This window comes from Diadema setosum, chromosome 6, assembly GCF_964275005.1.
Source record: "Diadema setosum chromosome 6, eeDiaSeto1, whole genome shotgun sequence".
Taxonomy (NCBI): domain Eukaryota; kingdom Metazoa; phylum Echinodermata; class Echinoidea; order Diadematoida; family Diadematidae; genus Diadema; species Diadema setosum.
In genome coordinates this window covers 11,152,409-11,179,994 of record NC_092690.1, presented here as the reverse complement: position 1 = coordinate 11,179,994, position 27,586 = coordinate 11,152,409, and the positions used below count along the sequence as shown (strand labels likewise).

The 27,586-nt window shown below is 39.4% G+C and overlaps 3 protein-coding genes across 3 annotated transcripts; 2 read left to right on the top strand and 1 right to left on the bottom strand.

Moving 5' to 3' along the window:
* Positions 1–2,586: 2,586 nt before the first annotated feature.
* LOC140229876 (uncharacterized) lies at positions 2,587–3,330 on the top strand. Its single transcript, XM_072310084.1, has one exon. The coding sequence runs from the start codon at positions 2,587–2,589 to the stop codon at positions 3,328–3,330; it is 744 nt and encodes a 247-aa protein (XP_072166185.1).
* A 7,286-nt stretch (positions 3,331–10,616) lies between these two features.
* On the top strand, positions 10,617–12,308 carry LOC140229952 (uncharacterized). Its single transcript, XM_072310152.1, has one exon. The coding sequence runs from the start codon at positions 10,617–10,619 to the stop codon at positions 11,358–11,360; it is 744 nt and encodes a 247-aa protein (XP_072166253.1). The 3' UTR covers positions 11,361–12,308.
* Positions 12,309–16,369: 4,061 nt separating this feature from the next.
* LOC140229951 (uncharacterized protein CXorf65 homolog) lies at positions 16,370–26,628 on the bottom strand. Its single transcript, XM_072310151.1, has 5 exons — positions 26,577–26,628; positions 22,013–22,099; positions 19,394–19,510; positions 18,582–18,659; positions 16,370–16,533 (listed from the first exon to the last, which is right to left on the bottom strand). Exons 1-5 carry the CDS (start codon positions 26,599–26,601, stop codon positions 16,376–16,378), a joined length of 465 nt encoding a protein of 154 aa, XP_072166252.1. The 5' UTR covers positions 26,602–26,628; the 3' UTR covers positions 16,370–16,375.
* Positions 26,629–27,586: the final 958 nt, after the last annotated feature.

Genomic DNA, 27,586 nt, shown 5'->3' with positions numbered 1-27,586 from the left:
TTAATGGTGAGTTCCCAATGACTTTTCCCTACGATTTCAAAATATTCACTCTCCTTTTGTGGACGTGACCGCTGCTACTGTTACGTAAGAATGTCTAAATATGATGATTATTTTTTTTTTTTTTTGCAATTCAGGGTTTGTTTGTTTGTTTGTTTGTAAGTTGTTATAATTATCAGATTACATGACATAACCATGCAGTATCAATTCACTTTAAATGACTTTTTTCTCTCTCCCTGTAGATACACTAACATAAATATTGCTTTAAAGGGAACTAAATACCCCAGAGTAATTTGTATCATTGTTTGCCTCTCGGCGGCCTCTTGGGTCTTTATTTTTTTTTTTAAGATATAAAACTAAAACTCAAATGATTAAGAATTTCCCATCAGTTTCATTCAGATAAAAATACAGATCCCACAATAAGAGTATGGATAATAAATAGTTTAGTCTTGTGTTATGCACACGTCGGGCTGCCGAAATGGGAATACCCAACTTTCTTCTTTTCACCACTATAGGTCCTATTGTTTTAGTCGCTTGCAATAGGTTTGGGAAAAATGATAATAATTACAAACACACTTCTCATTCTCTGCATTCATGTAGCTATATATAGCTGGATCACCAACGAGAGTTGGCCAATATAACTTCATTCGCATTGCTTCTATGAACATCGAGCTTGGCACTCCGGGATAATATGCCCCTCTCCCCGTGTTTTGTCAACTGTCTGTCACACGCATTGATAGCAATAACCTTGTAGGGAGTTGGATGATTATGAGTTAGATGAGAAATAATTATTCGATTTTTTTTCCACGTCGTTACCCGAATTCTAATCCGGAATCATGTCTTTGGTCACTCTCAAAGACTCAATCGCCTCGCATTTGGATTGTGGGATATGTCTTGGACGGATGAAAGATGCAAAAAGCCTGACCTGTATGCACACCTTTTGCTGCCAGTGTATTAATAGACTAAAACACGATACTGAACGTATATATACGAGGCCCGCGAAGTCTTACACGAAGAAGTACCATCTAGTTTGCCCATTGTGCCGCGAAAAGACAACTGTACTCCTTTCAGTCCGTGGTGGACCAGGGAGATGGAAGATCTCTTCCACCTCCCTGGTTGGACATGTCCTCAAATCGAATCTATTCGTCAACAAAGCCTTGGAAGCGCTTTCAAATTACGAAAAGGTGAGTGCAGGCAAGTGCCTTTGCGAGGTACATCCTCAGATTGAGTGCAGTCGGTTTTGTGAAAAGTGTGAACTGGTCGTCTGCCCAGAATGCGCTCTCTCAAATCATGGCGGACACCCGCGTCGAATCAAAGCTCTGGCCCAAGTCTGCCGGAGACGGACGGATGAGACCGTCCGTCTCCTTGGCACGGCGACGGAGTGGACGGAGCTTCACACCGCCTACCTGACAGACCTGCAGACGATGAGGAAAACCGGGAATGACAAGGCAGACGCTGTGGTGGCTGAAATCCTGAGAGCCTATGACTTACATCAACGAGCTATGCACAGCAAGTTATGTGGAGCGAGAGAAGGTAATATGGAAATAATTGAAATGAAAAGGAGCTTTTTCAATAATCTGATTGACGAACATTTGGCAAGGGAAGCAGATGCAATCTCTGTGGTTACCAAACTCGTTGACTCGGCAGAAGAATTGCTGGATGCAAGTCCGCAGGAGCTTGTGACTGGATTCAAGGAATATTCGGAGCGGATGAAACAGGGACTGGTAAGGGAGGTCCCGTCTAGAATGGAGGAAAGACGGCTTCTCAATACCACCAAGAATCTACGCTTCGAGAAACTACCTGTACCAACGTCCTTGGTCCTTCGCATCGGGAAAGTACAGGACCAAAGATCTAAACTGGCGAGGGGAGCCAGAAATTATGACATGACAAAAGGTGAAAATCTCAATTTTCGTCATCTTATATAAATATTTAGATTTTGTTTGGAATAAAAACCCACTTTCAAGCCCCTGTATTGTCGGGAGAGCAGGGTGCTGGCCTGATTTAGTCGATCTTCGTTCGTTGCCCACCAGAGTGTATTCAAAGACCACGAATAGCGCAGGCCTGCTATAACTGAATATTCCCTTCAGCGCATGGTCATCGGTATAGCGTTCAACTTCTGACCAGTCGACATTCTTCGGCTGTGTATGTACTTTACATAGAGATCAGTGTTTAAGCTGTACACAATTCCTTATGGAGACTACCGCTTATATTCGAGTCCGGCCAGCCTCCCTATTGCGTGAGATCCTCATGCTACCAAGTAATACCATGCAAGATATATTCTCACCTCAGACAATCAATCCACCAAAATAGAGTAAAATGCTGATTTGTAATGATGCACCTTATTGAATTTCATTGGCTTTACTCCTTTTTTTTTCTTGCCTTTAATTTCTATATGTATAAGAATGGAATACTTTCTCACTGTAGATATTGTGCTCGTAATGTGAATAGAGAAGTTTCTCTTGAGTTGTGAAATTTTCCTCTGTCTTTATCTACAACTTGGCTCCGCATTCAGCCATGTCTTTGCGGATTCAGCGTCCACAGAGATGCTTCTTGACGAGGACCATCGAGATACCAGGTGGTCTAAAAACCATGGCAACCGACTCCAAGGGCGGTCTCATCACCGGCTACCGCAACGGACACATGGAGGTGTTCGACGCCGACGGAGGTCGCTTCAAAATCCAGGCCAACATATCCGCCAGGGATGTCGGCGTGCTGTCGGATGGACGCTTCGTGACTCTCACCAGGAAAAACAGGCTGCACATGTACGAGTCACACGGGTCGTCACTCCAGACGAACGTTACATTCGACATCGAAGGAGAAGATTTCGTAGACGCCATCGCTGTCGACAGCCACGACAATATTTTTCTCCTCTTCCCAGAACAAGCTCTCGTAGTAGTCTTCGCACCATCGGGAGGACGTGCTTCATCTCGGCTTGACCTCGACTGCCCCATCCCAAGCGGCGTGTCGGAAATGACAGTCTCCGCGTCTGGCCATATCCTGATCGTAGCAGACGACGTTGTTCGCACTTTCGACGCTGAGGGCAGCTTGCGTCAGCGAACGGATTTGGCGCGCACCGAACGGGCATCTTGCGATCGACAAGGAAACCTCTGGGTCCTCTCATTCCACAGCGTGGGTCAGGCGACAGCCGCGCAGGTTATGTTGGATAAATATCATGGTGAGGACGGAAGCCACATTGCCAGCTCGATGGTCCCCACCCGACAATGTCGTAAGGGGTTTGACTCTTGGGGTATCGCTCTGTCGGAGAACAGCTTTGCTGCTTTAATCGCTGACAATGAGATTGCATTTTTTGCCCTTTCCCGATCAGAGCAATAACAAGAGGAGTAAAGCCTCTATAGAATGTCCTTATACACACTCCATGGTCTATACGATTAGAAGAGAGGCCTCTCATCGTTTTGACCTGCAAGCATCAGTCAAACCATAGTCAAAATCAGTTGATGCTTAAACGTGTATTCCGCACGACACGCTATCTTGTGTTGTGTGTTTGCCATTCCACTTCCATAATCTGTTGATGCAATATCCGAGATAACGAAAGTCCAGCTAATGATCCATCAACCCGCATTGATGGAGCTGATTGGTTCACTTGCAGCAGTTAAAAAAATAAAAGGTTTCACTGTGTATTATATTAGAAATGTGACAGGTTAAATATCTCTCTGTGCCTTCAATTCTCATTGGGGGCTACAGCCTTTTTGTGAACATCGGTAATTTTTTTTTTCTTTTTTTGTCTGTGATTTTTTTTTTCTTTTTTAGTTTTGCAATTCTTTTTTCCGTTGCTGCAATACAGATCGACCAGACATTTCTGGTTTATCTATACGGCACCTTGCTCTTTAACGAGCGTTCTCCATTAAATCATGGCCGTAGGACAGCAGCAGTCGTCTTTCAACTTAAGAGGAATAGAAAGTGTGAGTTTGATAAGCAACTCGTTGGAGTAATGTATGTGGTTTGTGACGTCATCATGCACTTGCTATCCAAAATGGTTGACGATGCAGCGATCGTTTAACCTGTTCAAGATTAGACCAGAGTATACTCAAGGAGGTGGTTATGGGAAATTCGTGTTACCCTCGCACAATCAGTTCGTCCTCAATGGGTTAATGTTACATGATAAACAATCGATAACAGTTGTATAGTAAGAAATATTTCAGCGTTGTATAAAACAGTATGATGCATTTACCAAATTAGTTAGTTGTAAAGAGTGTTCTGTAATATCCTACAAATCTTAGATGTTCTGTATTTGATTTCTTTTTATTTGTAAAGCACGAAATGCATGATTGTTGTCTATGACTCAACACGATGAAGCAAACGAAAATGGAAGAGCCATTCAAACCGTTATACCATAATCAGACAATTGTAACTACACTGTACATTCTTTGACTTCGATACCCGAAGGTTAATCTATGAACCTTTCTCTTGTGTAAATTGGCATGATATTACTTGTAGAATTTTTCCTCACGTTTCATATACGCATTTATACAATGTAGTTATTTTGTAGCATTCTCATGTGGTTATAAACTGACATGAGTTGGACTTGCCTGATAGTGAGTTAATGAAAAAAAAGCATGGTCGTAACTCAAAGTGCATGGCAGAAATCCGTTTATTTGATATTTAAATCAAATTATGTCTTAATGTGTACAGATGTCCTTTCTCACAACCAGCATGACCAGAAAGTATACAACGATTGCCTTAAATTGTAATCATATGCATGCAAAATGATTCCAAGTGATGATAAATTGCGGATTAATCAAAGCAGGTTACCGTATATGTGAATACCCCGTCGCCATTAACACGTCCTCAAAGATAAATATTCGGAAGATTTAGGCATATAATACTACATAACAATGCCCCCCCCCCCTAGAAAAATGCATTTGATTATATTAGGTACTCATATCTAATTGTTATCAAATTATATTAAAACAAGCTTTTTCAAGGAACGACCTAAAATCCTAATGTATGAGTCTGGATTGTGACGAGACCATGCCAAGGAAAGTGTACGTTGTAGATGCAAGAGTGGTAATGACGTCATACAGGGAAACCGCGGTTTAACGAGCTCGCTTGTAACTATATAAGTGAGGTGAATTTGGCAGTCGCAACTTTCCATTTGATAATGATAATAGTGGCTACCGGTAATTGTATAGCGCACAGGTCCACTTTTCAGTGCTCATGGCGCTTTAAAAATGAAAAGATATATACGTACAGCGTATATACGATTTACGTACAGCGTTGTATTGTGCTGGTCTCTAATTTCTATAAAGCCTTGTAGAACGAGGTAGCGCTTATAACGAGAATAAATCAACGATCATTGGTGACCTCATGATAACGAGGTTTCCGTGTAGTACACTTTATGACGTCATCAAGCCGTATATCTGCTCGTCTATTCAGTTGTACAATCGTACAGAGTTTGGCTTTTTAACATGACCAAGGATACCGCTGTAGTGCAATTTACGTGATATATCTGATTGTTTTGAAATCATATTAGAACAAGCTTCTTCAAGAATTGAACTAAAATCCTAATGTAAGAGTCTGGATTGTGACGAGACCATGCCGAGGAAAGTGTCACAATGTAGATATAAGAGTAGTGATGATGCCATGCAGCGAAACCGCGTTTTATTAAAATTTACAACGACTTACCGCTGCAATGAGGTGAATTCGGCAGTACCAATTTTCCATTAAATGTATCCTACTGGTCCCTAACGAAGTAGCGCTTATAACGAGGTTGAATCAACGATCCTGGCCCTGTTTTATGCAGAGTTATAATTGATTATATAGTTGATTTCTATCATAAGTCTCTGGCAGTCTGTGAGGTAAGGGAATTTATAATCGATTTTATCTTTTGATAAAACGGGACCCTGGAGACCTCGTTATAACGGGTTGCGTGTACTGCATTTTATGACGTCATCAAGCTTTCTCTCCCCTCGTCTATTCTTCAGTTGTACAGAGTTTGTGTTTAGGAATTCCCAAGCCACCTCCATGCTACGTTTGCAACAATATACGTGAGCGACCCGGACCCAGTTGGCCAAAATGAATCAATTTTCAGCTCCTCAGTATTAAGATAACTTCATCTGCAGGACATTTGCTGTGTTTATGTTTATTTTCAATGAGTCTTGAGGCTATGAATGATATTTTAGATCGAAGACCCCAACGTCAAATTTAAAAAACACAAACACACACACACACACACACACACACACACACACACACACACAAACAAACTTTGGCACCATGCATGTTAACCCGTTCCATACGGGAACCTGGTGGCCTGTGTATCAGAATTTAGTATGAACCAGGTTAAGCTAATTCAGCAGATGTATTTATGTAGATTCTACGACGGAAAGCAAAAACAACTTTCCGCTCATTCTACCGTGCTTTGTGTGATGACGTCATGACACAGAAATCAATATCGGGAAATATTTTAGCAGCTCTCAAAGAATTATGCATAAAAGTAGGCAAAAGACTCGTTTTTTGGTACTAGATCCTGTTATTAATAAGTGCAAGTATGTACTTATTTATGAGTTTGAACAAAGACACCTAAACGCATTTCAAGCATAAAAAGTTAATGCTTTGAATCACTAGTCTTCCTGTTGCTATTGTGTCTACAGAACAGGAATAATGATCAGCGATGATGGAACCGTCATTCATGAAATGTCCATTTTGTGGTATCTATTGTTTTTGTTTTTATATGAAAATAGAATAAAAATAAGGCAACGTTGGAAGAAGCAATCTATCTTTATTTTTTTCGATTGTCTGACAAGTTCAACGAGTATGTGTATGGGTTTGTGTTTGTTGTTGGTTGGGAGAGGGAGGAATAGGTATTGAATTGAGTGTATAGGGCCCAAAAATAACAATTCCAGCAAGATCACATTTATGTTGTATAAAACAAAAAATAGTGTATGGTCTTTATCGAAAAATGGAACGAGATTTCGCACTCGATGAAAGATGAGGCGTACTATTCAACCCGGCTTCGTCTCGTTGAAAATAGAACGCCTCTCTCGTGTGAATCGCGCTCGCGCTCGAGACCATTCGCAATTTTTAGTGCACACGTGCTCTGCGACATATAAGTCATATAAGTGGGAATTCCCCGGTTTCTTCGTCTCACTTTCACCGCGAGGTCTTTCATAGTCTTTTTTTAGTCGTTTGTAATCGACTGTAGAATAAGATTATTATAATAGACAAGGGCAAATAAGCCAGTTCGGGGTTAGCTCATGGGCACATCGGTACAAATGACCTTTCTTCTTTCTCAGTTGATTAGGCACTCCACGAGTTTTCAAGCGAGAGAAGGTATTTCAGCTTACCCGACGTAACAATTTATGGAATTCATCAGTCATGTTCAAAGAAAGAATGAACTTGCGTAGACCAGGTGACCAGAATGATCCATCAATTAGCACTTTGGAAAGCATCCATTTCATTATTTCGCATTGAATGTATTAACAATCTTTTTCTATTGATATTGTCAAATATCGCATTTGCTGTCAGGTGGATGTGCTAGCAAGCACCACTCATAATGATCACTTGAATAATCATTACATCACAGATGCTTATCTCTGTGAATAAAAAAACCAACATGCTCTGCCGGTACTGATGACCTTTTTCTGCTCATGCTCAAAGTGGAACCCCGAACTGGCTTATTGAAAAATAAACAACGTGTGATGAAATTAATTAGGTTTCTTGGTCTATCCTTAATCAATTATAATACGTCAGGTTCAGATCTGGACTGTACGAATTAAGTTGGTGTTTTTGTGATCTCCCCCCCCCCCCTCCCTGGCTCTCTCTCTCTCTCTATACGAGGTCCACCAATGTCATAATCATATCTCTAATTTTATTCAGGATAATGAAAGAAATAACATTTTGTTTTCCCGTCAAATTACCGACGTGTCAATGTTCACTCATCTCAGTAGGCCTACCAGGTCACTCACGTATCACCTTTTGCACAGTAGGTCCTATGTTAAAGTTATTACCTAATGTGTGCACGTTTTAATTATCATCATCCTTTCCTTTTTGAGATGTCTTTCATTTCTTCTGTGTACAAATAGATGTATATGCAAAGGTAGACTACTAACGACGGGGGGGGGGGGGGGGGTGGGGAGTGGGATAGATCTATTGAAAGATTTTTGTGAAAAATCATAAAACGCCTGGATATCGCGGCAAAATTGCAATGACCCGCAGGTCAGGGAAAAGGCATTCATCATGCCTACAAATCCATGTGTCGCGTGCTGGCCTGGCCGTTGTCAACGAAGAGTGCTCACAATAATATGTGCATCACACTGCTCTGCATGGTTCGTCTGTTTCTCGTGTTTGTCCATGAGTGTTGCAGAGTGATGGAAATCTTACGTGATTCTGTCTGAGTCAGAATGTGAAATACGTATTCGCATTCTTTGACTTCGATACTATGAAGGTTAATCTATGAGCCTAACTAGACTACAGTGCATACCTGGTACACGTACACGGCCTAGTTTACAGCGATCGAATCGACTAGGAGCCGTATCTATCAGAGCAATGTCTTTGGTCACGCTCAAAGACTCTATCGCCTCGCATTTGGACTGTGGGATATGTCTAGGACGGATGAAAGACGCAAAAATCTTGTCCTGTATGCACACCTTCTGCAAAGAGTGTATAAATGGACTGAAGCACCATACTGAATGTACGTTCAATAGTCTCGAGAAGTCTTATTCGTTCACGTACCACGTAGATTGTCCGATGTGCCGCGAAAAGACAACATTACCCTATCCATTGTATGGTGGAATAAACCTTAAATCGAATCTATTCGTCAACAAAGCCTTGGAAGCGCTTTCACATTACGAAAAGGTGAGTGTAGGCAAGTGTTTCTGCGAGGTACATCCTCAGATTGAATGCAGTCGTTTTTGTGAAAAGTGTGAACTGGTCGTCTGCCCAGAATGCGCGCTCTCAGATCATGGCGGGCACCCTCGTCGAATCAAAGCTCTGGCCGAAGTCTGCCGTAGACGGACGGATGAGACCGTCCGTCTCCTTGGCCAGGCGACGGAGTGGACGGAGCTTCACACCGCCTATCTGACAGACCTGCAGACGATGAGGAAAACTGGGAATGACAAGGCAGACGCTGTGGTGGCTGAAATCCTGAGAGCCTATGACTTGCATCAACGAGCTATGCACAGCAAGCTGTGTGGAGCGAGAGAAGGTAATATGGAAATAATTGAAATGAAAAGGAGCTCTTTCAATAATCTGATTGACGAACAAATGGCGAGGGAAGCAGACGCGATCTCGATGGTTACCAAACTCGTTGGCTCGGCAGAAGAATTGCTGGATGCAAGTCCACAGGAGCTTGTGGCTGGATTCAAGGAATATTCGGAGCGGATGAAACAGGGACTGGCAAGGAAGGTCCCGTCTAGAATGGAGGAAAGACGGCTTCTCAATACCATCAAGAATCTGCGCTTCGAGAAACTACCTTTACCAACGTCCTTGGTCCTTCACATCGGGGAAATGCAGGACCAAAGATCTAAACAGGCAAGGGGGACTAGGAATACAAAAGGTAATAACCTCAAGGTATTGCCATCTTTGGGTGTATCTGTTTTTGGAGTCCAATAAAACTTACTTTAAACCTATGAAAACTGGGGGGGGGGGGGTCAAATTGACTCCCCCTCGACATTTCGCGCCATGATTCCACAACGCGCAAGGATTCTGCCACGTCGTTTCATGATTTTTGTCATTGAAGTTACATGCATATTTTGAAACCAAATTTGCGACGTCCGGGTTAACCGTTTTGAAGTTACGTAATGTTTTGCATATGCAATGCAACCCGAAATTCATGATATCGTCTGCATATCCAATGCAAATTGTGTTTGTTTGGTTGCATGGGGTTTTTTGGTATAAATTGATATGGATTAGATTATTTCAACTTTTAATCATGGAAATTAATCATGGAAATTAATCATTTCAAATGTAAATAAGCTTGAAAAAGTGCCTGCAACAAATTTTGGTAAAAATCAACAGAAACAAAAGGTCGAAAAACAATTAAATACATAAGAAATTAAGAAAACAATAAAAGAAATTTATTTTGATTGTGCTTTTTTTTACAAGAAAATCATGTATCTTGAGAAATTCTGACACCAAAATTTAGCAATCCTTGCAGTCAGTCTCTTTAATGGAAATACAGGTGAAAATATGATTTCACGCATACATTTGCATAATTAGTTTATAAAAAATAGAAAAACAATATTTTTCAATTGTTTGTATGACCATGTAATCTTGTAATTGTGACATCCGGCTCTATGTTCAGGCAAAATTTTGTGGCGATCGCGCCATCAGCGGCCGAGATCTGAAAAAAACCCCAGCAACTTGGGTCTCAAATATCCCAGTTAGAAATGTATTGCATGTTATCTTGACCCAGCAAAGTAGTCCACATTTCATCGACTTCAATTTCTTTCTCATAATCATTTCCCAACTTAGTACTGTATGAGGAACGTTTTCTTTCTATTGCACTCAAACATCAAGACATAAGTTTCTGTTGAATAGTGAAACTCTCCTCTGTTTTCACCTACAACTTGCCTCCACATGCAGCCATGTCTGTGCACATTCAGCGTCCACAGAGATGCTTCTTGACGAGGACCGTCGAAATATCAGGTGATCTAAAAACCATGGCAACCGACTCTAAGGGCGGTCTCATCACCGGCTACCGTAACGGACGCATGGAAGTGTTCGACGCCGACGGGGGTCGCTTCAAAATCCAGGCCAACATATCCGCCAGGGATGTCGGTGTGCTGTCGGATGGACGCTTCGTGACTCTCACCAGGAAAAACAGGCTGCACATGTACGAGTCAGACGGGTCGCCACTCCAGAGGAAGGTTACATTCGACATCGAAGGAGAAGATTTCGTAGACGCCATCGCTGTCGACATCCACGACAGTATTTTTCTCCTCATCCCAGAACAAGCCCTCGTAGTAGTCTTCGCACCATCGGGAGGGCGTGCTTCATGTCGGCTTGACCTCGACTACCCCATCCCAAGCGGCGTGTCGGAAATGACCGTCTCCGCGTCCGGCCAGATCTTGATCGTAGCAGACGACGCTGTTCTCACTTTCGACGCTGAGGGCAGCTTGTGTCAGCGAACGGGTTTGGCGCGCACCGAACGGGTATCTTGCGATCGACAGGGAAACCTCTGGGTCCTCTCATTCCACAGCGTGGATCAGGCGACAGCCGCGCAGGTTATGTTGGATAAATATAATGGCGAGGACGGAAGCCACATCGCCAGTTCGACGGTCCCCACCCGACAATGTCGTAAGGGGTTTGACTCTTGGGGTATCGGTCTGTCGGAGAGAAGCTTTGCTGCTTTAATCGCTGACAATGAGATTGCATTTTTTGCCCTTTCCCGATCAGAGCAATAACAGGAGGAGTAAAGCCTCTATACAACAGAATGTCCTTACACACTCCATGGTCTATACGATTAGAAGAAATACTTCTCAACGTTTTGATTTGCAAGGAAGTCAAAACATAGTCAAACTCACCTGAATAAGCGCAAACTTGTACATTGTATTCCGACGCGTTTTCGTGTGTTGTGTGTTTGTCATTCCACTTCCATAGCCTGATAAATGCAATATCCGAGATGCCGAAGGTCTATATAGCTAATGACCCATCAACCCGCATTGGTGATAACAGATTGCGCTGCTTGTTTCACTTGCTGCACTTAAAGAAGGTATCACTGCTAGCATATTGTATTAGAAATTTGACAGATTTAGCGTACATGATAAAACTCCCTGTGCCTTCAATTCTCATAGGAGCCTATAGCCTTTTTTGCGAATATCGACAATTTGTTTTTCTTTTCATTTTTTTGCGAGTGTGTTTTGTTGTTGTTGTTGTTTTGCAAAATCATGTTCCATTGCTCCAATACAGATCGACCAGCTATTTCTGGTTTATCTACGGCACCTCGCTCTTTTACGAGCGTCCTCTATTACGTCATGGCCGTAGGACATCAGCAATCGTCTTTCAACTTAAGAGGAATAGAAAGTGTGAGTTGGACAAGCAACTTGTTGGAGTAATGTATGTGGTTTGTGACGTCATCACGCACTTGCTATTCAAAATGGTTGACGATGCAGCGGTGGTTTACATAATCCGTTCAAGATTAGACCAGAGCATATCTCGAGCATGTGTTTATGGGAAATGCGTGTTATAGCAAAATCACTTCGTCTTCAATGGGTTAATGGTACCTTTAATAAAAAATATTACGTGATTTAAAGTCGATAGCATAAGTGTAGCAAGAAACCTTTCAGAATTGTCTAAAACAGTAAGATACATTTACCAAAAGAATTAAAGTTTGTTCTGTGATATACTTAACTATGAAGCCTAGATATTCTCTATTGTTTTTTTCAATTGTAGAGCGCGAAGTGCGTGATTGTTGTCTATGACTCAACACGATGAAGTAAACGAAATGAAAGAGCTATTCCGACCGTTGTACCATTAATTACAACTACATGTAGGCCTATATTACATCGTGAATGATTTTTGCATACCTTTCTCTTTTGTACGTTGGCGTGATATTGTAGAAGCCTTCCGCACGTTTCATATACGCATTTATAGTTACTTTGAAGCATTTTCATGTGGTTATGAACTGACATTAGTTGGACTTGACTGATGATGAGTTAATGAAAAAAAAAACCGAAACAAAACAATCGAGGTGGATAGCACTAAATCCATTTATTTCATATATAAATCAAATCATGTCTTACAGATGTCGTTTCTAACAACCAGATATATTATGTTGTGAGACGATTGCCTTAATGATCAACAAATGCACGCAAAATGAATCTAAATGATGAAACGTACATTGCATTAAAACAGGTTATGTGAGTTCCTCGTCGCCATAAACACGCCTACAAAGTAAATATTCGGAAGCTTTAGGCATATAACTGTACATAACAGTGCCCCCCTCCCCAAAAAAAAGAAAGAAAAAAAGAAAAAAAAAACATAAATATATGTTAGGTACTCATATCTAATTGTTTTGAAATCATATTAAAACAAGCTTCTTCAAGAAACGAACTGAAATCCTAATGTAAGAGTCTGGATTGTGACGAGACCATGCTGAGGATTTTGTAGTAGATGAAGGTCGGGAGTGGTACTCGGCACCGGCAGTTTCCTTTCGTTATATCGAAATTTCGCTATAACCGAACAAATAAACAATAACAATACATAGAGCGGATAATGTTGTTGCCTGAATTTTTACCTTGTTGTAACCGGAATTTCCTTATTTACCATGTTTGTTATAGCGAGAGTGCACTGTAATGATGTCATACTGGGAAACCGTGCTATAACGAGCTCGCTTACAACGAGTTACCGCTTTAATGAGGTGAATTCGGCAGTCGCAATTTTCCATTTATGTACAGCGCTGTACTGTGCTGGTCTATAATTTTTAAGCATTGTAGAACGAGATAGCGCTTAAAATGAAGTTAAACCAACGGTACGGGTGATCTCGTTATAACAATGTTTCCGTGTAGTACACTTTATGACGTCATCAAGCCATAAAACTCCTCGTCTATTCAGTTGTTCAGAGTTTGACTTTTTAACATCACCCAGGCCACCTCCGTAGTGCGTTTGCAACGATATATTACATGAGCGACCCGGCCCGCAGTATATTTGGCCAACATGAATCAATATTTCAGCTCCTCAGTAATAAGATAACTTCATCTCCAGGACAGTTACTGTGTGTATGTTTATTTTCCACGAGTCTCGAGGCTGTGAATGACATTTTAGATTGTTGGCTCCTACGTCAAATTTAAAAAACTTTGGTATCCAACTGAAGCTAATACTGCAGACATGGCAGATATAGATTCAACATCGCAAAGCAAAAACAACTTTCCGTTATTTCTACCATGTTTTTGTGATGATGTCATGAGCAAAGATTGCATGCATTAAGAAAGAGACACAGGAATAAGTATCGGGCGGAACTATTTTACCAGCTCTCAAAGAATTGTGCGTATCAGTCTGTCAGTAGGCAAAAGATTAGCTTTCGGTACTAATTCCTCTTATTAATAAGTGGAAGTATTTACTTACGTAGGTATGCATGAGTTTGAACAAAGACACCTATACACATTTCCAAAATGAACAGTTAATGCTTTGAATCATTCTTCATGGTGTTATTGTTCCTACAGAATAGTAATAATGTTGGAAACGTCATTCATAAAATGTCCATTTTGGACTATCTTTTGTTTTTGTTTCTATATGAAAATAAAAGAAGAAAAAGGTAACGTTGGAAGAAGCAATCTTTTTTTTTTTGTTCGGTTGTCTGAAAAGTTCAACGAGTATGTGTACGGGTTTGTCTGAGTGTTTTCACGGGTGTGTAAAAGAGTAAGAGGGGAAAATAGGTAATGAATTGAGTGTACAGGCCCCATTTCATGAGAGGTTGCTTTGATGGTAACTCTTCCTGGGATAACAATTGTCATGGTAATGAGAAGAATCCAGCTTCTTGATTGGATGTTGCTGTGGGCAATCGCTATTCTAGCAAGAGTTGCTATCCCAACATCTGAAGTGAAGTTGGACCCAGGAGTATCATGTCAAAACAACCAAAAAACAACCGAAACGTGCAAAATTAGATGATTGTGATTTATACACTTCTTTAATGCTTCTGCGTATCACGATACTCTATACATTTGAAGTAAGTATAGTGTACAAGTGGGAGTAATTAGAACAAACAAATTATTTGATCAAAAGTGACGAAATACACGTGGATGCAAATCATTTTTTTCTCAAACCATGTAATGACGATCATGATGTGAGTCGATGGAGTGTCCATCTCAATCAGTTACATAATTTAGACATCTTCATTTGTAACCAGTGTTCATAACCACGTTATCGCTATTTCCACAAGATTACATCCACTTCACACTCTTGGGTTGGCATTATGCGAACATAACTGGGATAACTTATAGCACTGACATAAAATGCGTAAGAGCTTGTCTTCTTGGCATGTTTTCTTTCATAATATGTATCGATGGAAATGATTGTCGAAAACGCTTGATTGTCACAATAATTATTTAGAGAGAGTTCTTTTTTAAGAGCAATTTACCAACAAGCAGACAAGAAATCTAGTGCCTCAGTACTACTATGATATCATACACGTGGGTGAAGCAGGATCGGATTAAAGCTCGTGCCCACACCACAATCTAGTGGACTTGGATGGAATTAAGTTAAATCTGACGAACAAAATGGTAGACGTTTCATCAGAGTGGACAGAAAAATGAGAGAGTAAAGAAATGTTCAAATTTCAGCTGTTTTCACCAAATTTATGATTACAATAATAGTTGCCAGTATGCTGAAAGAGACGATGACATCATGTTGTTCACAAAATAAAATATGTACAATATTCGGTGGATGCATTTTAGTGACTGAATTTTTCCTATACCTGTAAGTCGCCGTTGCAAGGTTACAGGAGTATAACTTGATAAAAAGGAAACAGGCTATTCTTACCGATTTAAGTTTAAAAAGATAACTTATTATGAAAAGTTGTGAATGCATCTGTGAATGACATGTGACGTGAGGATGTCTATGCAGTTACAACTTATGTTAGTGTTTCATACAAAAATGGAAACTTTCACATTCGACAACTTTCTTACACTGGATCCGATTTTAGATGAAACCTTTGTCACCTTTGTCATTCTGTTCGTCCAATTTAACTTTCTTATTTCATCGCAGAACAGAGGGAACGAGCTACTTTGTTTCCCAGTGTACTGCGATAATCAAATAAGTTTTTAGAGAGTTGTGCTGTGGTAACCCGAGTTATCTCTCTGGTATGCAAACAAGGATGACATGTTCAGTAATCACCACTGATCTGGCCTAGTGAATTTGAGAAGTTGATATGAAGGCAGCAAATAGCTTTAAGAGACCAGTACGTCTGTGTCTTATGAATAGCATTATACATAAAAACAAAAATATAATTATTATGTACATAATTTTACATGACATCAATCGAACTCGAACTTCGCATTACAAGAAAGGCGGTGATTGGTGTCTTTATCTAGTTCGTTTGTTTGCTTTGAAGATTATCTTTTACTTGGTAGACTGGATTTTTCTTTAATCCTCATTAATTACCACATCGTATTCTTCAAAATCCAGGAATCATGAAGTTATGCTTTTAATATAACTGGATGTTTTACAGGAAAACATTGCGTACCTTCAGTCACCCGATGACATAATCCTCGCATCGTGTCGTTTGCGATCGTCAAATCGTTTATAATCGCTAAAAATTATACCAGTAGTCATATATCAAGCTTCTGTCATTATAAAGAAAGACGCAAAACCAAACTGTTGCAGTTGGTGACGTAATACTCCAAAGGCCAAGCTGCCAGAGACGAATGATTGTCTTTGTATCAAGGTCAAAGTTCATAGGTGGTAAGAATGTCTTTCTCTCCCTTCATCGCTTTTCGGACTTTCGTCTGCCTGTCGGCGTCGTGGATTTTGCTCCAGTGCGTCCTCGCTGGGAATCGCGCCCTCTATCGGAGCTGCGACCTTTCTTCCGCATGTTCGTCTTGGCGCTGTGGAGACCGAGGTTGTCTTTGGTCGAGAGGCGAGCTGCGCAGCGAGGAACCATGAAAAGTGCTTTAATGTCATTTTGCAGTGCATTCCTGTTATAACGGACACGGTTATTACGAAATTTCAGATACAACGAAGTAAAGTTCAGGGCCCAAAATTATCTAGATATTTTCATACACTTTATAATTGTTCGGATATAACGAAATAATATAACGAAAGAAAATTGCCGGTCCCGAAGACTTCGTTATAACAGGAGATGCCTGTGCTAGCTCGTATTTGATAGTAATGTAGGGCGGGGACGGTGGTGGTAGAAATGCAGATGAATGGCCGGGGGATGTTTCTTAAAGCTGTTTGTATAGTTACGAACGACATACGAGCGACTGGTGATTAGTTCTTGTGCTGATGGAAATTTTGATAAGTATAGCACATCAGAACTGATCACCAGTCGCTCGTAAGTCGTTCGTAATTTTACGAACAGCTTTATGAAACAGGGCCCAGGTGTTTATAATGGAGGAAGAAGGCAGCAACGTTAGGCCTACCGCACATGGGTCACACACATTATATAGATGATGACTGGCGGGGGAGGGAACATACCGAATGTTCCACTTGTTACTTGTTGCAGTAATCCCATTCGCAGCTCCAAGGAAGCTATACCGGGATGCAGATCGTGTCATGTGCCAGTGGCACATGACCCGAAGGGTTTGAAATGCTATTGAGGGAGGTTATAAGTCCCGAGACGAAGTCAAGGGACTTATAACCTCCCTCAATAGCATTTCAACCCCTGAGGGTGGAACGTTTGGTACATGTTCCCGACAACAAAAGTCACCATCTGTTATATTTTACATGGGTTAGTCAAATACGTCAAATACGTACGTCAACGTCAACCGAACCACCGGCACAATGCACTCGCTCGCTCGCTCGCGCAGAGCCAAATTCACTGTGCGCGCGCGGTCCTAGGCCTTCTGTCATTTGTTACGTGAAAATGTTTTCCCTTGGGAGAACATTACAAGAATGTTCGATAACATAACGAATGTACCTTCATCACGTGACTGTATTTAGCCAATCACTAACGGGTATTTGACTAACCCATTTAATATAACATTATACGTTATCAAACAACACGATTTTATTGAGACAGATTGACGAAAAACTGACAATTTTATTATGCAAAGAAGAAGGAGAAGAGAGAGAAAAAAGAGAAAATAGGAGATGAGGAAGGAGAGGAAGAAAAGAGAGGAAAATATAAGGAAGAAAAACAGTGCCCTATTGCATAAAACCCTTACCGCTGGACTTACTGCTCCTTTCTAGCGGTAAGTCTTCAAATTAGCAGTAAAGCTTATAATCCTTGATGCTGATTGGCTGTGACGCCTAATTTTGACGGTAGTTACCATTGAAATTCAACGGTAAGTTTTATGCTTCATTAGGAGGTTGAAAGTGAAGACAGACATCATCAAAGAAATACTATACAGTGTTGTGATTTGTAGGTAGTAAAATTAGCATTGGATACAGTGCCCAATGTTTTGTTCTGAATTGTTTTGAGTTCATATATTGTGATTATAGTTTGATTATAAAAAGTCTGTTAGAACTCACTAATACAACCTTCCGTTTCAAAGCAGATAAATCCTAAAATTTTACACATTAGAAGTACTTTAGGTAATTATATTGATTAGAATATAGGACCTAACTTATATGTCACTCAGTATCCATCAACACGGTCACCATGTTTCTTTTTTATTTTTTTTTCTTCTTCTTCTTTTTGCTAGAAAAAAGTTTCATCATCTATAACGTTACTGGGATTTGTTTAATTAAGGAAAGCAAATCTTCCTACTCTGTCATAAGTTTGCCATTACAATGTATCATGTTTTCATGACATTTCAAGCGTGTCTACGTCTGACTGTCTGCGTCCTGGGGGGTGTTTCGTAAAGCTGTTCGTAAAGTTACGAACGACTTACGAGCGACTGGTGATCAGTTCTTGTGCTGAATTATGGAAATTCTGATAAGTGTAGCACATTGGAACTGATCACCAGTCGCTCGTAAGTCATTCGTAACTTTACGAACAGCTTTATGAAACGGCCCCCTGGTCTTACCCAGAAAGGCTGCGTCAATGGCTTGGTCGTCATTCAGCAGCGGTGTGTACTGCGGCTTTTGGTTCTCATCTTCCCCTTCTGTAACAGTTATTGGAAAAAGACACATCGAAATTGAGTGAAAAAAAGATACTTATCGTGCTTATTAAAATCTTTATCACACACAACACACATGTAATTATGTTTGGCATCAACTTAGCCATTACCTGCATTCACTTTTACAAAGAAATTATTATGCCCCTGAGCTTTCTGTATGAGCATTTTTCTCTGACGGTTTAAATAAACTGACGTACTGTATAAATGACTTTATGTTTACGTAGTTTCTTTTTTATGTGTACAAAACATGTATAACGACGAATCGCTTATAACGAGGTAATATCGACGGTCTCCTGGACCTTGCTACAATTGGTTTTCACTGTACCTAAGTACAAACTTTTCAAATTTCATTGCCTTCGCAGATGACCATGATGACACCTAGATTCAGGTGAGTTGTTATAATCAGTCACATGTGATATGAAAACATTCGTCGTTGTCATGGAAACGTACGTAATATCTTATGGCGTAAAATGAACGCAAATCTCTCTAGAAAACATGCAGAAGCACGCGGATCGGCAGAGATATAGTATCACTTTGAGATTATTTTTGCTGGAGCAATTTTGTTCAGCGAATTATCGATTATTATTGCCTGCATCTATAAAAGTGAGATTGTTTTTGTCGTTCCAAATACAACAAAATATGATGAAAAAGGCAGCGGAAGTGATGGGCAATGTGTAGAATTTCATGGTGCATAGGTTGCCATGGAAACTGCATCTTACTTTCTACCCTGATGAGGACGAAGGATTCTCTCTCTTTGAGGAGCTCGTTGGCGTATCTTAGAGGGGCGTCGGTCAGGTGCTTCACGTTACCTTCCTGGTCTGAGAGGTCCACTTGCACTAAAAGTAATCATAAGAAAGAAAACAACTACGTGATCAGTCCATACCCGAGTAAAAAAAAAAAAAAATAATAATAATAATAATAAAAAATAAGATATGTTGACGACGAAATCCAGGACAAATAAAAGTTAGTCTAAATAAAGAGCAAAATCTTACTATATAGCACAACAGTGAAAGTTTGATCAAAATCGAATGAAAAATTAAGATAGTTATAAAATTGTGAAGTTTCGCCAATTCTCACGAAACAGTTCTTGAACAGTCAACATGGATACGCATATTGTGAATTGATTATGTCATCCCCCTCAAAATTTGCCCTATTATACAGTATCTAGTGTACATAACAAGTGCATAAATGTCAGTTTTTGGTCAGACGCAGTTGTGCTCCAATCTCACATCCTGATATATCATTATTTTGAGGGTAGTCAGCCAGGAATCACATTTATACCCAAATAGCAGAAAATCTGAATTTGGTCGATAAGGCTTTGGTACACGATCAGTGGAAAATAGTGTGAGGTGATATGACATCATCAGCTAACTCATTTGCATATTCATATCAACTGTAGAAATTAGTCAAACTGATTTCTAATTTGCAGAAATTTGTGAAACACACAATGTCACAACTTCCCTAATTCCACCCCCCCCCCCGATTTTGATAAAATTTCCCTATTGCGGTCGCAAGAATTTACTCATTATTATCACACTTGATAACGTTTAACTGGCCTGCAATTTTCCGTTAAATGTTGGAAAGAGGCCATTAATGTGGCACAGCTTATTGTATGCTCGATGTTGTTTGTCGAAAGGACAAAATACATTGTGTTACATGTAAAATCGATCTTGTCGGCTCGGTAAGAGCCTTAGCACCTATCTCGTAAAGACTTAGAGATTCATGCTTAGGAGATACTTTCAGAAATGTGCTTTATGGAATCGCAGACATGAGGTCCGGACGATCGATAGCGATATTACGCGATAACAATCATGTTTTACGATCGGCGTCGTATGAGACAGGCGGACATAATGGCCAGATCGATATTCGTCGGGAATGAATTGTCAAAACAACCCCCGGGGTTGCACTGGTTTGGCCTGAGGTAACTCTCGTTGGAAGCAATAGCAATTAAAACTCTGTCTGAAAATATAGGCCTTATACACATGTTAGAGTTTATTGCCCTCTACAAGAAAAAACAAAACAAAAAACAACATCAACCCACAACATCTTTTTCTTCCTTGTACCATGTCCGCCTGTGCCATTTATGGAATATTAGACATGTTTAGACGAGGGATGTAGAAATGACAACTCCACAATGGCTTTTTTTAAAATATAATGAACTATGAAAGTATGTATCTAATTTCAAAGAGTCTTCCAGTTAAATCTCTTTTGGGAAATTTCTACATCCCTCGTCTAAAAAATGGTTCAGGCAGAATTTTTTTTAAACTCTCGAATTTAACGGTGTGAGAAATGATCTCACAATATGGTGTGGTTTTTCACAGAGAGTTCACATCACAGTAATGTTCTGTTTCACATTGTGAATTGATGATTTGCAATTTGTTCAAAAAGAAAAAACCGCTCGAATTTAAGAGTGTGAAAAGATCTTACAGTGTGTTCACCATGTGTTTACACTAGGTTTCACATTGTGTGTCACACTGCGGGACACTGTTCTTTCCAGCAGAGTTGGAAGAACAGGAAAGTCGTTGTACTTGTTTTTGTAGAGGGCAATAAACTAATTTGAGAGTAGTAACGTTCAGACTCTGAAATAATAATAATAATAATAATAATAATAATAATAATAATAATAATAATAATAATAATAATAATAATAATAATAATAATAATAATAATAATAATAATAATAATAATAATACACAACATTTATAAAGCGCTTAATATCATATTTCTAAGCGCTAAAATGGTTTTAGTCATGTTCTTTAATATGACACATTGCTCTTCTGATTAGCTGAACGAGTCAGAGAACCTGCTATCTGTACGAGCGAAAGTCGCCATGTTGTTGATGCCATTCCTAACTCACATCCAAAGACATCCAGTCATACTCATCAGTGGTCATTATATCGTTAGATACATAGCATAGCGTTCTTTAACAATTCCTCGCAAGTACAAACTTTCATCTTCTGAGGGCAACTTAAATCAAACAATCCATACAGACCTTGTAATGAAAGGAAAGAGAGAGAAAGAGAGAGAGAGAGAGAAAGAGATAGCGTGTGTGTGTGCGTGTGTGTGCGCGTGTGTGTGTGCGTGCATGTCTGTGTGAGAATAATGGAGGTATATCAACACTCTATAAGTAAAATATATATTATTACCAGGAAGGTTTCTCTCATAGAGCTTATCGGAATATTTAGTGACTTCTTCCATGGTTACTTATTAATTAGTAATTAGAGTTATTTTTGTCATTATTTTCTCTCTTTTTGGGGGGGCTTAGTTGACCTGGCAACGAATGTACGTGGGTGTTTGAAATTAAAAAAAAAAATGGCAAGTGGCACAGATTGACTTACCATCAGTACTGCATTTGCATCGTTTCTTGATGTCCTCCAGTAGTAACATAGTCTTGCAGTACGGGTTGAAGAGTGCCTCCTCCTTTTCTGTAACCATGGTGACGAGATAAGAAAGGACGTATATCAACACATCATCAGCATATGAATTGTATGTACCACACTATGAAGAAAAATGATGAGTTCCTCAATATTATGATGTTAACCCTTTTGATCCTCTCTGGATATTATATTATAGACACGTATATAAATGTATAGATTGATAGGAAAAAGATAGATATAGATAGATTATAGATCATGTATATAGATAGATAGATAGATAGATAGATAGATAGATAGATAGATAGATAGATAGATAGATAGATAGATAGATAGGTAGATAGATAGATAGATGGATGGATGGATGGATAGATGGATGGATGGATGGATAGATGGATGGATGGAAAGATACAAAGGTATAGACATGAAAAGTTTGATCACAAAACGACTTAATTCCATTCGTGTTCATTTGAGATATTTGCTTTTTAAACCTGCTAAAAAAAAAAAAAATAATAAGAAAACATGGAAAATGTGGAATATTTTTAATCATAACTTCAAGTATATATTAGTCGTTATATATAACAAGTGAGGTATCACTGATAAGGAATTATTTCTCTCTGTCTGATGATGTAGTTGCATTTAAATGTTAAAGAATGGCATTTAACCCATCCTGCAATTAAACTTTTCATACAGAACAAATAAAAAGCTTCTACGTTTTGTGTGTCTCAGTGGCAACGTGGGCGCTTAAACCGAAATGAGTATAAATCTCCCTCTGTAGCTCTATAACATGATTGTGGGCTGCCGGGTACTAAAACAACATCCAAGATCAATTTAATGATGAAAGTAAATATTGCATCGAGCTTGGGCTCAGCCACACTGTCTTTACCCAACCCTAGAAGGATGTCCGTAAAGTTTAACCACAAACATCTCGGGGCGTACTTGGTTGTCAAGGGACCAACTGGTCATTGGCAGTGAATGGCGCAACCCTGTTTGCTCAAGGTAAATAGTATATACTCGATTTGGGCTAATTGAAGAGAAGCATACAGCTCCCTTCGCCTGGTCAACACAACAGTGGTGTGCGTTTCCACACTTTGAATTCAGCTGTAGGATTCAATATGTTTCGTCTCCTTCAAGTTTTAACCCTCGCGTTGTCCTTCTCCTCCTCCTCCCTTGCCTCAACATCAGTCTGTGACAATACCATCATTTCATTTTTCTTACTTCTCCACGTTTTTTCTTTGTCTCTTATTTTTTCTTTCCCTTTTCTGAGTCTATATTATTATTTTCTTCGATCACATCTTTCGTTTTATTCTTCACTCTTTCCTTCCGTTCTTTCTCGTATAGTTTAACCACTTCTACTCCTACTACTATTACTGCCACCATTACTAGTACTACTACTACTACTACTACTACTACTACTACTACTACTACTACTACTACTATTGCTGTTACTACTAATTCTTCTCTTTCTAAACGTCGACTTTTTATCTTCTTCTATACACTATACTTCTTTTTCTACTTATATACTTTTACTTCTTCTCATTCTATTACTACTACTACTACTACTACTACTACTACTACTACTACTACTACTACTACCCGACTACTACCCGACTACTACAACTTCTACTACAACTTCTACTACTTCTTTATCTTCTTCTTAAACGTTTTCTTCTTCTTCTTTTACTACTCCTTCTACTTTTGCTGCTGCTCTATGCACTCATTCTTTTCACTTTTTTTTTTTGTATAGGCCTAGTTGTTTTCCGTGGCAGAGGTATCCTTTTCACTGTAATGGCTTTATTGTGTAATCCACCATTTACTTTCATCGCCATGGCAGTGGTAAACACTCATCTTTCTACCTATCGCAATGTTTTTATTTGCTAAAGTGTTTCTCCTTAATATGCGTTCCGGAATCTCTTCTACCACTTCTCTCTTTGATTCTTAGCCTTTGTGATAACCACATTCTTCAATTGGGCGTTCTTTGGCTTCATTTAACAGCTATAGAATTCCACAGCCAATGTTTAGTCCGTTTGTCCTTTTTTTTTCTGTCTCACAGACTAATGGGCTTCTACGGTTTCTGCATCTTGAAACTGCTTTGTGCTGCAGGAGTCTAGGCACTTTGCCTGATTCTGGAGCAATACAAGAGAACCAACGCGCGAAACGTCATCTCTTCGCCCACGGACGTACCTTGTCCCATACATGCTTCGTCTTACTACGGGGCAATTTGTTGCGTGGAGAATTACAATAGCATTGTCCTATGCGCGAAGGTTTCATTTTTTTTTATATACATTATAGATTACAGGGGCGGATCCAGGAATTCTGTAAAGGGGGGTGGCGCGCAACTAATATTTCTGGTGCCACTTCCGGGTTTCATTTCATTTCTTTCTTTTTATTTCTTTTGTTTTTAACGAAAAATAAAGGGGGGGGGGGGCGTGCGCCGGTTGCGCCCCTCTGGATCCGCCACTCGATTATATCACTTCTATGTGCTAATCAGACCGCGAAGGAACAAATATCGACGTGTAGGTCGCTATTGACACTTGCGATTATCTTGCTCCAGATGTAATTGATGATGAAACTGAATAACGTGTATGGATTTCATCCTCCGCTAGTTGAAGAAACAAACCCAAAACCTGCTTGTTATTGCATCAAAGCTGAAAAAGAAAAATGTTTCAGCATGTTTGGGTGAGTTTGAACGCACTTGGCATGTACCGATCCGCTTTCATCAGGCTCATTTTATGTTTATAAATCACACGCACCATGGACCTAGCTGTTAGGTCCATGCACGCGCACACACACACATACACACACACATCCTCACACACATAAACAAACACACACTCTCTTATTATATATAATATATATATGTATTACATATATAATATATATATATATATATATATATATATATATATATATATACACATGTAGACTTCTACTTCTTCATATTTACGTGACAGGATCCATCATTCATAATGTAGCGACATGGTAGGGTTATAGCAATGATAATGATAGTGATGATGACTAAAATAATAATAATAATAATAGTAATAATAATAATAATAATAATAATAATAATAATAATGATATCAACAATAATAAAAAATAATTGTAATAGTCGATATGATTAATATTGCGACAAATCCACTCTGTGGAGAGCTCTAAATGCGCAAATGTAGAATCAAGAAAGAGAAGGTTATAAGAAGCATAGGAAGTACAGGAAAACAAAAACATACAGCTGTAGATAATCAAAAAGATGAAAATAAAGTAAGTGGATTTTTAGACCGTTTTTTAAGAAATCTGATGAATGACAATTCTTTAAGACTGAAAGTACATTATTCCAATATATGTATATATAATACATATATACAAACACACACACATACACATGCACACACATATGTGTATACATATAATATAGTAAATTTTACTTATATACGTGTATATATATATATATATATATTGGATCCAGCTAGCTCTAGGGAGACAATGTATAGGTAAGTTATGTCTCACAGCACTAAAGCATACGATTGAATTGGATATTTGAAAACGGTAAGGAGGCACAAAATTGTCTCCTCTCCCTAAAGTGTCTCCTTAATAAAGTATAATTATGAGCATGATTGATGTCTCCTTAAATCTGAATCCACAGTTACATTCCTTTATTATGTTATAGCTGTTAGTTTCTTAATTGTATATTGACATTTTGAAGACAGATATTCCCTCCCTGTTCTATTATAGGTCTTGAGATAATTAGCTATGTTCAACATTATCGGTGAAGCATAATAATGAAAATACCCTATAACATAATGCAGAACACACAGCTTTCCACGTTGTTTTTTTTTTTCAGGAATGTGCTCTTTAACCTACATTTGGTACGATTGCAACTGTTGTAGTTTTGTGTCGGTCTTTGCATAAATTTTAGTCATGATACACATCATTATGAATTGCAGGAAAGAGTTATATGATTGTACCCCCACCAACATAGTAGTAGGACTCTGGGGTCTATACTTACCCTATAGGACATCGACTCGAGATCAACAATACGTTACCCTATACACAATAACCCTAACCCAAACCTAAACTTTAACCCTAAACTCTGACCCTTAACTCTAAGAAATAACCCTTAAGCCATCTAAATTTAATCATATTAATTATTCATGTCACCTTTTTTTTTCAATTTTCGCGGAGTACATAATAATGGAACTCCTGCCGAATTGCAATATGTATAGGCATATATACGCTGAATTCATACCGACAATCGAGTACCGGTACTAGTACCCAATTATGACAAGTCATTCACGATATCATTGGGTGATTATTACACCTCGGCATACATGCAGTTTGTTCATCGGCAGAACAAATATTAATTGACGAGATAATAAATTGAACTTTGGACGCTTGGACACACTCATTAATCGATACACATAAGACTTTACTCATGAATGCATGACATTAATGACTCAATCAGTTGTCTTATATTACGTGCTGTTGTCAATGTACGGTTGGTCTCAGCAGTAAATATAGATATACTCACCTCCATATTTGACGGTGATGAACATTTTTTTTTTCCTTTACGCAGATGATCAACTCCTCAAAGACTTGTAAGCTAGACAAAGCTGAATTGATAGATTCGTGAGGTCCTCTTGTGACGATTATTGCACGAAGTCAAATTTGAGCATAATAATGCTTGTCCTATTTTATTTTTACAATGTCATAGGGGCAATACCCCCAAGAAACAGAGCAATCCAAACGGGGTGCGATCCCAATCGGTCAATTTCAATCTTCTCTTTATCTCTGCAGATATTCACGCAGGCTCGCTGAAGCATAAGTCATAAACATCGCATTACACGATGTTCTCTCCTCAATCTCCGTCACTAATATCCAGTTCAGCTGAAACCAGGAAAACAGCAATGTTTTTTATCACAACTTGTAATGCTCAGGTATCCGATGCTAACACGAAAAAGCAACGACAGGTTAAGCGTGTACACCACGCATTGTCACTGACCAGAAATGTACAATCAATGATATGGGTTCGAATGCCTTTATGAGTCTTTTTAATAGTTACACATGTTTCATGGCGACGCTCCACTGCACCGTTCCTTTTACACCCGAGTGAGATGCCAGCAGACGACCGACATGCGCTGATTACACGGAAGAGGAGGGCTCCACTGAAAAAGACTACAACTTGTTGTCAAAAGGCATACCGGGAGGTGAGCTTTTGTCATGCAAATTGGGATCAATACGAGGTCTGAGGCAATGGTTGTTATTACCCCACGTAAGAATTATCTCCGGCTTGGTCGTATACCGAATGAGGGACAATGATAAGTAAATACTAACTCCTTGGTAAATACAAAATGACTAGTCTTCCGTTGTGATCTTGTGATCCTTTGAACCTGTTCTCTGCCGGAGGGGTTACCCCATGATTGTCCCTGATGCACGCATTATTTCCAGATACGTGTATCATCATTGTTGCATTCGCTGTCAAAACAGGATCTACATCTTCGTGGCACTGGTGCGAGTTTCGTGCGAGGATTGATGAATAAT